We start from the raw sequence: 11,926 nt of genomic DNA, 5'->3' as shown, positions 1-11,926 counted from the left end.
CCTTTAAATAGCTGCGAGCTGGTAGGGGGAGAGAGAGAGAGAAGAGAAAAGCACACAAACACAAATAGTAAGAAGCTGTAGGAAATACCATAGACAGTTGGTGCACAGATGTACATTACAGGAAGGTTTTATTGTTTCAAATCAAAGGGAGTCCCTTGGGTACACCTGTAACTCCCTTCCTGTTTTATTCCTATCTAAGTCATCCCACCAACATGTACACTTTAACAAATGTGACCCTGCAGGGCAACGAAAGAAAGAAAGAAAAAAAACAACAACAACAACCTTTGGAGGGCGTCCAGGCAATTATTTTATTTTTTACTACCTGCCTTTCGTCTTCATGGCACCGCATTTCTGCTTTACCACTTGTTTCAACAAGGCTCCCTCTTTTTATCTTGATACCTAATACCCCCAGCCTCCTGCTTTCTCCTTCTGGCAACGCGAGCRGCTCTGCCTGAGTCTCCACCCTCCCTTCTCTCGGCACGCTGTGCCCCTGTATCCCTGGCAACCGATGATATCATTTAGTCCAGAGCTGGGAGGAAGGCCTCCAGTGAGGAGGGGAGTGTTTGCGTTTGTGTGCGATTTTTGACACAGAAAGGAGAGGTTGAGTCGGCGGTGGGGGCAGGAGACCGTCTGTGGGGKTTTTTAAACTTCAGCTTTTTTTTATTTATTCACAACAGTACTTATAAGGGACAGGCTGATATGAAAGTGCTTTGCATAAACGTAGCACAGTTTCAGAGTATTCCCTSGAAAACACAGAGAAAGATATTTAATATCATCCAATTGCTTTATTTTAAATATAAAACCCCAATTGTCTGCAGAATGCTTCTAAAATCATCTGTTAGTTCAAGTAGCTACAATAACGGATGCGCCAATCAAGTTTTCCCTCATCACTACCAATTTGGATTTTCTTTGCGGTCTGTCCTGTTGACTCATATTTCCCTTTTCTTCCTAAGCTGCTGTCACACTGTTCCCCATCTTGCCATGTGYGCCAGCATTAAAAACAAATCCATAGGAACATGGGTCACAAAGCCGCGAATGAAGGAAATTAATAAGACTGCATGGATCAACAAGTTCTGAACAGGGCATGTACGCAGAGATCAGTRGTGTGGAAATGCACACTATTCTGCTTCACCTTGACCCGGTTCATTACTGTTCTGTTAAGCATTTCACTTTTCATATTTCCGGATCACCTGGGGACAATCGGCCAGGTACTGACTAGCCAAGTTTATCAGACAGTAAGTCAGGGAGGCATTAAGTTTCACTTTCATTTTCAAGCATCYGGTGCCTAGAGGTGAGTAAACTATCTGGACAAGATAGCATGAAATGAAGTCATTTTGTATTATATTACGGGTCACTGCTGGAGTCGCATTGATTCTTGGATTGATCCCATCAGCTGGTTGCTGGTGTATCCTGCAGGGTTCAATTTTGAGGCAGGTGATACGATGTGGGCTTCATGTCTTCCAACTCAAATGAAAGGCTGACGGACGACAGCGTGACATCAGTATAAGGACTCTACCACACAGAGGAGAAAAATGCGTCGCACGTTCTTTGAGTAGACTCGAGTCAGCGACATTACACTGACCCATTGACGGATGGAAAAATCTGATTTCTCAGTATRTAGCCATCTACAGGTATTTTGATTTAYACTGTATTGTACTGTAATCTACCGCATGCAGGATGTAAAAAAACAATGCTAAGAAGCCCCCATTTAATAGAATTACCAATTAGAGCTGGTCAAGGAAAAATTGGCCGATTCTGATGTCTGGTCGATCGATTTCTGCATCTCTCGTTGCAATACCAGTATCAATCAGATTTACCTGTTGTTATATTTTTATAATACATGAACACATACCTATTCGTTTCAGAGCTGTAGTTTTTAAGGGTAATGTTTTAGTTTTTAAGCGTCCTTAGTTTCCCAACGATGCCTGCGTTTGGAAGCAAGTTCAGAAAGACGGATTGCTGCAAAGTCAACAACTCAAYGCAATYAGCTGGRCACCCTCATATAGAGACTTGGTTCTTTTTCCTCAGCTGACATCAGGAACTGAATTTAAATGCAGTGCATTATATCTAGGCTGGAATTTAAATGTCAATTTGAATTTATCCCCGTGACCTACTTCAACTGAATTAGAAGTGCTTGCTATTAACTGGCACTGCATTATTACTGAAAGAGCCAAGTTTCTCTAAAGTTTCCCTGCAAGCAATCAAAAGTGCTGGACTCTTATGGAAGCCAGCTGACCAACAGCATCCAACGACACGTGGGGGAGGGGAAGCAATCTACTCTTCATGAAGTTGGAGAAAACGGAGGGCGCTCTACGGGCTCCTTTGTGATCTTTGCAATAAATACGATGGGAGATCTTTGTGTTTATGAAATCCTAACTTTTTAAAAMCCCCGAGTCCAGCTTGGATGCCTGTAGCCTGCCCCAGGCGACGACTGATGGGTGAGCAGCAATATTCAAAGAATGTGGAGCGCTAAGTTTTCATTTCTAAGCAGAATGACGTTAGAAACACCACAATCATGCATCATCTAAGCTAGCTGCAGCAAAACCACTGCAGATGTGCATCTTTTGCAGCGTGTGCATGCGTGTTTCATGCAGTGGATCATGCTCCTATACCATAAAAGGGAAGGAAGGTCTGCCACACACACACACACACACACACACACACACACACCCACCCCTGCACACACCATAGTTGCCTCTTGTGGTTTCTTAGCCAACGCAAGGAGAGGACAGGCAGAGATCAGACCGAGTGGAAGCAACAAGGTATACAGACAGACTGGACGCCGACTGGACCCCCCACCAACACCAGCAGCGCCACCTCCCCTATAGCCTCGCCGACTACATGCMCAGCTCCYAATCAGACGCAGACATGAGCCGGGCTCAAATGCTCACATAGCGAACGTACAGTACGAGCCGAATATCAATCACTTAGTTTTTTTTTTTTTCTTCTAAAAATAACATCCCTGCTTGCTGGTTTGCATTGCAGACCTCCATTTCTATTCCCCCCCTCTTCTCCCTATTCCAGTTAACAGCAGCTTCTGCCGGCATACGCTCCATAAAGCTCAGCCCCTCCGAGGGGGTGCTGGAATGTACCAAGGCAAGGTCAGAAACACCAGAGAGGGGTTTGTTGCAAGAGTGTGTGTGTGTGTTGTGTTGTTGTTGCAAAGAATACAAAATGTCCAGCTTTTGGGGGGGAACAAAGACTGTAAAGCATGCTGGCAGGTGTGACGAAAGACTGTGCGTGCACGAAAGAGAGAGAGTGAGTGTGTGTGTGTGTGTGTGAGATGCACAGCTGGTCTGCGTGGTGAATGGTAACCTAGAAATGGCTGTCCAGGTGGTTATCAAAGCCGGTAATCAACTGAAGGCATAAATATATATGAAACAGGATGATCCTGGCGACAGCCGCCTTACCTTTGACCTCCTGGGTGAGCATGGCAACCATCTAAGTGTGACATTTCTGCTGGAAGCAGCAAAATCCGTTTTGACGAATGTTGTTGGGAGACCTGTGCAATATGAGACACTGTCCTCGTTATTCTAAATTAGGATCTAATCCTTGCTCTTCCTACTCCAGTTTGCACACAAACACAAACTCGCATTCAACAGCTCGATGTTCCGGTTTGCAAAWAAAAAGAAAAAAAAAAGAAAATTGAACCACAAGTGTAACCGCAACAGTTTTCTTTCACTACATTCATCATTTCACATTCCTCCTCTCAGTGTGGGTCTGCACGTGAGCGCGTGTGTGTATTTCTGTGTGTGTGTGTGTGTGTGTGTGTGTAAGCTTCATGCATGAATGTGCAGCAGTCTGCAGACGTACACTGCAGTACAGTCATCGAGAGACAAATCATTGACAGAGCACAACATTAAAACACCCCGAATGATCCGAGAACTGAGATGGAAACAATAGGAAAAACACACAGAGGCAGATACACACACACACACACACACGCACACACACACACACACACACACACACACACGCTTCTACCCCAACACACAATGCATGCAGTAGATTTCCATTCACCACCATAAAATAAGCACATCAAGTTCCTCCTCTGCATTCCTCATTTACCTCTCTTGGGGTTTTTTTTTTTCTGTAGTTTTTTTTTTTTTTTTTTCCTTCAGGGTCTTTGGTCCAGGCAGCCCTTCTCTCCCCTTTTTCCTCCCTTTCTTTCACTCCTCGCCACCTTGTCTCACCCGATCCTCTCCTCTCTGTCTCCTTTCTTTCCCCCCTCGCCTCCTCTTCCTGTTTCCACTCTACTCTCTGATGCTGGGGCTCTCATAGCAGCACAGACTGATCCACGTGCACAGAGGGATGGTGGGGCGGGCCCACGAGCTGCCAGTCAGAGGGGCAGGAGCCAGTCAGGAGGCCGGGGGCCCCTCTCATCTATCACAGGAGGAGGGGAGAGGAGCAGACAGAGAGCAATAAAGAGGGAGGTAGAGAGAGGAGGAGGAGGAGGTGGTGGTGGTGGGGGGGATCTTTAATTCTCTTCCTGTGTGCCTACGTGCGTCTGTGTACAGTATGAATGTGGATGTGAGGGAGCTGGAACCCAGCCAGTACAGTAGAGGAGATATTTTTAAATAAATATTATATCTTTACATCTATCTTGAATTTGAAATATGCGCTGTTGTTTTCTCTCTTTTTTTTTTTTTTGTGAGTGTGTGTTGAAAACTGAGACTTTTTCCTTTTGTTGTTTTATTTATTTATTTATTTTTTTTTGCAGCAATTGTGTTTTAAAATTCTCCTCTAACGACTAAATTCAAGGAGATCAACTTACATCATGCATTTTATTCCAAATGATGCTAACTTTGTGAAATGTGTGTGTGTGTGTGTGTGAGTGCGTGTGCGTGTGTGTGTGTGTGTGTGTGTGTGTGTGTGTGTGTGTGTGTGTGTGTGTGTGTGTGTGTGTGTGTGTAGCAGAGTAAAAATGGTGACAAGAGGGGCTGCCAGCTCAAATGTCAAGTGACAGGACAACCGGCGGAGGAGGGGCCTCGGTTCTCCCTTCGTGAAGGAGGGTCTAAAGTCTTTGTAGCACACAATATGAGACCAGCCAGCACTCGCTCTTCTGCTCATTTCACCCTTCACTGGCCAATAAAAAGCAGGTAGAGCTCTCGGTTGGGGGGCCCTGGAATCACAGCAAGAGGTCGAGAAAGATGGTGACCTGAAGACCAGCTGGTGAAATGATAGAAGCAAACCGGTGATGGATTTTTATTTTTATTTTTTTATGATTAGATTTTTAAAAAATTATTATACTTTTTTTTTTTTTACCTCTGAAGTGCCATAGCAACAGCACCCGGATCAGTCTGAACTCTCATTGGTTAGTCTTCAACCCCATGTGGGTATTCAGACCAATGAGCAGGCTGCTACAGCTCCGTATKCCAGACAGGCTGCTGAATCACACCCCCTGGCGGCTCAGACGAGGCCTGGAATGACCCTCACACGGTGGTTTTCAACAGAGACACTAGTCCAACTACTTCGACTTTCTGRGATCTGCAAAATTTGTTCCAGGCAACTCTAGCAGTCAGAGTTTAAGTAAAAGACACTCCGCTGTACTCCACATTCATACTGCAGCAAATATCACGAAAGCTGAAAAAAATAAATAAAAGAAAGACAAATTTGATTTCAATTGATAAGGTGCTGAGAAAAATCAGCATCTTATACATTGTTTCAGTCTAAAGTAGTTTCCTACTAGGTAGGAAAAGAGCAAGAAAGTMTAATCAGAACAAACTCAATGTGTATTTAAGCAAAGAAACGTAAAACCTTCACTGCCCTAAATAACTGTCTGCCATATTGTGAGTGGCACTGAAACGGCTCTCTATTCACGTTCGCCTTGGTATCAAATGCGATGAATGATTAGAAACGTTTCTGATTAGAAAGTTTTCTGATTTAAACGGACAGTACGTTTACATTTAACCATTATGTGCTAGTTGCTTTTATAATTTTATWTTTTTTTAATGCYGAAAAACGTGACATTTGATAAAATATGAAACAAAATCGCAATAAAGTAAGAACAATTAAAAATAATACACACTTATTGGGCCCTAAATTAAAAAAAAGGAATTGTGCCAAATTGCTAAATAGTCTACTCGAGCTAAATAGGTGTTTTAACAAAGAAAAMCTTTTGCCAATAATTATTATTTAGGGGCAGATGTAAAGCTCTTGATTCATCTTTTTATTCATCACATTTATAATAATATTTGTATGTATTTTATTTATTCAAGAACGATGATAAATTAGGAATCAACCTTGTTATTTGGAAGGGGGTGACCAATGAGTTTGAATCTAGTTCAGCAAAAAGTATATACTGCCTCTATGTGGACAAAGTTAGGTACTGCATATTGATGGCGCTTGTTATCTGAAGATGATTGAAATGTTGCATATGTTGAACACCGTGGTTTGGTGTGTGTTTGACGGCACACACTGAAATGAACCATAACTCAGAGCTAAAGACACAAACAGCTAAAAGGAAGAATATAGTTCAGGTAGTGTGATTTTAGCTTCGTTTCAAATTTGTCAAATGTGAAGAAAAGTTTAGAACTCCATGTTCAAGGAAGAAATGCTGACAGCAATTTCTGAATTTGTCTCACACATCAGATCTTGGGTTTGGGAATTACTTTTTAGCTCTTTCAACCAATGAATCAGTTCCACTGGACAACAGTTTCTTTCTTTGTTTTCTGTCTTTACATGACAAACTACTTGGTAATTACTTCTGTGTCACTTTTTATGAAAACATTTCTCAAACCTGTGGTACAGACTAATAAAATGYGATACAATGAGAAATATTTACTCCCAGAATTAGTTAAGCATTTCTTTTATTACTGATTCCATAAATAAATATCTCCTTAAACGATTCCGCAGCTTGGCACAGTTCAGGCTTCTGCATTAATGCTTTGCTGATATACCTTTMAAATGATCTGTTTCAGCATCTTATCATTTACATTACCTTTTTGGGTTGTAAAGCACCCTGGTACACAAATAATCTAAAACAAACTGACTTGCATGCCTATAGTCATGGACAGACCTTGTGTGGGAGCAACTTCTCTACTAGATTGCTTACCGATCACATTCAAAGCAGACGAGGCTTTAAACTTGACGCATCACCAAGTTCACAKGATACATCATTGCTAAAGTGATTTCATCATCTATTTGAAAATTGTATTATCGACTCTTGTTTCCATCGTTCACACTGAAAATTGCTACATGGAGGCAACTAAGACCTACCAGCTGTTGCCTTTTGCTAATGAAGAACTGAGCGATAGCAGCAGTCTGAGCGGCTGCATCACAACCCGTCTTCCTCCCTGCACCGGGGAGCAGCAGTGGGCAGCCAAGCCGGATCTATACTTGGTCCGAATTTATAATTCTAATTGGTAAAAATGCTGACAGTTGAAAAATGTCTGTCCACATAACTGCATCATCAGCCCGGTCGCATAAGTTATGATTGTCATAACTCAAGATTAGATCAGAGAGGCAAGCTGCTCCTAACAACACTCAGTCACTCAAATTGACTTATTAGGGCAGTGAAGGATTGTAGCTGGGGCTAATCTGACAGTTTACATTTGCATAAAGCAGACTTTAGCAGAGGGCAGCCCGGCAGCAGCAGCAGACACTCCAAGTCATTGGAACTGCATTACTTTTTGTGTGCTTAACATGTCAAACCAATCAAGACAAATGTTCCTCCGCAACTTTTATCAGCTAAACTCAAATACAGTTGTGGTTATATATAAATATTTCATCATTTTTTACCAATAACTTCTAGCCCTTCAGAGTAAGTGTGAAAATAATGCCTKGTTCGGGTCACGTTGGAACATAAAGCCGATAAACAGTATTTTGCTCACAAAGACAAGGCTAATGAGCAGGGRTTGTTAAAATTTGCAATATGGAGGTTGTTTTTGCKAAAGACTTCAAAATGCGGTGGACACAGGAAGACGCAATTAGAGGCGAGCTGCCATTTGAGGTGAACATTAAGAGTTTTGCTTCGATATCATGTTTCTTCTGCTACTGGACATTTTCTATTCCCAGTCTAAGAAAAGTCTCCAATAGCTTATTATCTATGATCATGACTACCTGTCAAAATATTTGATTGTTTTTTGAGTTGAACTAGTAGATGCTGGACCTAGCAATGTGTAAGGACTGCTAGACCTCGCTGGTACTCGCTCACAATCTTTGCCACTTGGTATTCAAACTTTCATGCGTTATCTCCCTTTACCAAGTGGCTTATCCACCATTCAAACCAAGACGCAGAGTATCTTGAGTCACGCTGGGAACGTTGGGCCTTTTGTTCACAACTCAATCAGATTAGTCAGGTTTGCATTTTACAATTATGCAAGAAACACTAGGCTGCACAGTGACACAGCACAAGACTGTTGCCTTGCAGTAAGCAGGTCCAAGGTTTTAGTCCCAGATGGGGCTGTTCTGCATGGAGTTTGCATGTTTTCCCAGTGTGGGGACTTTGTCCCAGAGCGAAAAAGCATGCACGTTAGGGCAAATGGCCTAATTAAATTATCCTTGGATATGTGCATGCATGGTTGTTTGCCTTGTGTCACTGTGGTGACYAATCCAGGACGTATCCTACATTTTCACCTTTACCACTAGAGTTAGATATCACCCCTACAATCCTSAAACGAGTAGAACTGAAGAACTCGAGTCTTGTTTCAARTCCCAGTAGATGRGCATAAAAAATATTCTGAGCAACGCATTTTAATGCCATAAATTTCATGACATTAATCATATAAGACTGGTGTCTGGGTTAGAGGGTAATATTCAACTCAAAGATGAAGAAGCTCCTTAATACAACCCAAAAAAGTCAGTTTGTTGCAAACTGCAGGTTTTTCTTCAAAGTTTTCAACAGTTGAGTTCACGTTAATGGCAGTGACATGCCCTTAACGCCTACATTAACTCAAGGCTTACTCTCTGGAAGCACACGTCCAACTTTGCATATCAGCTGTGTGATATTTAAATAATAACGGCAAGTGTCTCATTTTGCACAAGGGCAAAGGAACGAGTCAGTGAGGAGACAGGCACAAACATGAGGATGTTAACTTCTTTGGTTCTTGCTCTTACGGCCTTACCTTACCTTTCATTAGCAACTGTTGTGCAAGACTTCAATCATGTGGAGAGATGCAAGGACTCGCTCTACATGGGGACGCCGCCACGTGGGATTGTCGACATCAGGCTAAAGAAGATCTGCCAACGCTACGCAGACAAACCTCGATATGTGACGCTGTACGATCCTCACAAACGGATCCCGGTTTACTCGGCTTATACCTTCAAGAAAACAGAGGGAGACAGGCGTGTGGACTACCCTTGGATGTACGAACCACAGGTTAGTGTCTTTTAAATTGAAATACCTATGTTCATTAAAAGTTTATCTTTTTTTACAAAGAGAACAAAATGCTTTGGTAGGACGTGAAAGAGAATAATTTATTTTTCATGTCCTCCCAGCTGGCAGAAATCGATGGAAATGGGAACATGTTGCCGTTCCCCACTGGCTACCTTCACATGAAGTTCGAGGACAGCCAGGCAGTGCTAGACGACTACTCTGACGTTGTTCTTTATGAAAGAGGACACTTGAACCCAGACCAGCACCAGTCCACTCCACACGACCGCGCCGCCACCTACACACTGACTAATGTGGTCCCAGAGATCAGGGAGTTCAACATCGGACCGTGGCGTGAGTATGAGGAGCGAATCCGAGTGCGCCTCAACAACTTCTGCCGTGGCACTGCCTACATCGTCACTGGAGTGACCACCCGGGGGAACATGATCCGACGCAACAACCAGGACCGGGTGGCCATCCCCGAAGACATATGGTCCGCGTACTGCTGCACCGAATACGACCGCAACTCTCCCCACGACATGCGCATCCTCTTCCCGTCCCATGCGGCCTTGGCCAAGAACGCCAAAGAGGGGAACAGTGTTCATGAGATGACGGTGCAGGAGCTGGAGATGTTTCTGAAAAACCACATGGATGTCGACCAGAACCTTCAGATCTTCTATGACAACTGCGTCTCTCCCTCGCCTCTCCCACTGTACCTGCAGCACACCATCTGAGGGACGTCCCATTTACCATGTGTTGATCTGTTAGACATGTGTGATCGTGCTAGATTCAAACATTTCTCCTAATAAGAAAGGTCAATAATATATTCCACAGAAAAAAAAACCATGATGTTTTGATTGTATCAAAATTTGAAGGTGAATTTGTTTTGCTGTATTGTGTTGAGATCGACATGATTACACTGTTGTGTGGGAGGTGACGCAAATTAATTTAATAAAAGTATCACAATTAACCGTAATAAACCCTTATTGTGTTTGTGTTTCTCAAACTAAAATTAGAACATTAAACTTTCAATAAATCCAGGGGTGTTGTGTTTGCAGTGACAATATGAATCAGTGAGCTTAGGGGTAAAATTGCAATCTTCTAACTAAGCATGAAGTAAATATTTACAACCTCTTTCCATAAAACATTGGGAAGGATAGGAAAACTCTTCCGGAGACTTCTATGGACCCATATTCAGTTTTAGTTTGTCACATTTTTTTTTCCACTACAAGCAAAAAAAGGTTTTTATATGTGGTAGGAATGTCACATTCAAATTTGTCAGAGGAAATTAAATATACTCACAAATATAATCTCTCAGCCTGATTGTTAAAAAGGCACAAAGAGATATTCTATTTTCCAAGACACCGTGTGAGCTGTCAGACCTCTCAAACAGAAAATTCTTTATGTTTGCAGCAGTAATTTTCCACTGCTAGTTTAGTCACACTGCCATCTAGTGTTGGAGCAACAGTACTGATTGTGGTGTATGCTGAAGAAAATATGCATTTTGCCCAATATATATAGTTGGGTAAACACGGATCAGAAGATGGGACGGTCATCACTGTGAAACAGACGCTGCCAAGATATTTTGGAATTGGAAATGAAAGTAATTTCAACGTGAATGAATGGAATTAAAGTCAGACTTCAGTTTGTGTAAATGTCCCTGTGGACATATTAGGAGCTGAGAGGACATTTTTTTCATCTCAGAGTAAAGGACAGATTTAAAAATAATTGCTTTGAAAAAGAAAAATTGTACAATAAAGCTACAGAATCTTTAAGATATATATATATATATATATATATATATACTCATGCATATTCAGTAAAACAGCTCCTTCCATCTGTGCATGTGTGGGTTTTCCCCAGGTTCTCCTTCCTCCCACAGTCCAAAACACAGGCATGTTAGGCTAATTAGCAACTCCAAAATAGAAAAGGGAGTAGAGGGTGTGAGTGTGCATAATTGTTTGTCTTGCATGTCTCAGTGCTGGCCAACACTGGTGGGATGGCAGAGCCTTCTCTGAACAAGAGGAAGTAGGCCCAGAAACTGTATGAGTGGTTATTTATTAAAATGGTACAAATGGTACATTACCAAGTAATCTATGTCCAAAAGAGGGATTTTCATACTTGGTCGTATATTTACCAGTGGAAGCTTGAAAGCATATTATGTTCCACAACACTAAATGTTAGACTCGGCACTGCAATGTGGAGGAAACACACCGCCTCAAACATGAAATCAGGAAAGGATCTTATTTAACGCATTGTTCGGGATGCTCCAACAAATATCTACAAAAGTAAAATCATGCATGCTCCAACATTAGCATTTGGCTGTTAAAATGTTTAGAGTGACAGATGACCCAGATTTGAGGGCGATTTTGGTTGCTTGGTTTACTTTCTCTGTAGTATTAGTACTGTTGTTTGTGAAAATGATCAGCTCTATGCAAAATGCAAACCACTTTGTACATGTAGCATTTAGCTAGTGTGATGCCTTTATGTGTTTTAAGCAAATAGGAAAAAGCTGGAGACTTTGAATTCCACTTTTAGGACGTGACTCCACTTCTAGGACTCACAATTTGAAACAGCATGATGTATGAAATTATCTCTGGTTTCTAATATATA

General features: G+C 42.1%; 1 protein-coding gene across 2 annotated transcripts; it reads left to right on the top strand.

Annotated features, from left to right (window-relative positions):
- Positions 1 to 17: 17 nt before the first annotated feature.
- On the top strand, positions 18 to 10,147 carry LOC103475896 (endonuclease domain-containing 1 protein). 2 transcript variants are annotated; one of them, XM_017308575.1, is made up of 4 exons: positions 18 to 2,905; positions 2,986 to 3,101; positions 9,081 to 9,319; positions 9,439 to 10,147. In XM_017308575.1, exons 3-4 carry the CDS (start codon positions 9,134 to 9,136, stop codon positions 10,045 to 10,047), a joined length of 795 nt encoding a protein of 264 aa, XP_017164064.1. In that variant the 5' UTR covers positions 18 to 2,905; positions 2,986 to 3,101; positions 9,081 to 9,133; the 3' UTR covers positions 10,048 to 10,147. The 2 variants fall into 2 exon arrangements, with proteins under 2 accessions (XP_017164064.1, XP_017164063.1); XM_017308574.1 differs by lacking the exons at positions 18 to 2,905; positions 2,986 to 3,101 and having other exon boundaries at positions 8,824 to 9,319.
- The last annotated feature ends 1,779 nt before the right edge of the window (positions 10,148 to 11,926 follow it).

The sequence above is a fragment of the Poecilia reticulata genome, linkage group LG14 (genome assembly GCF_000633615.1).
Source record: "Poecilia reticulata strain Guanapo linkage group LG14, Guppy_female_1.0+MT, whole genome shotgun sequence".
Taxonomy (NCBI): domain Eukaryota; kingdom Metazoa; phylum Chordata; class Actinopteri; order Cyprinodontiformes; family Poeciliidae; genus Poecilia; species Poecilia reticulata.
Note: the sequence above shows the minus strand (reverse complement) of the source record. Positions and strands in the feature narration are given on the sequence as shown.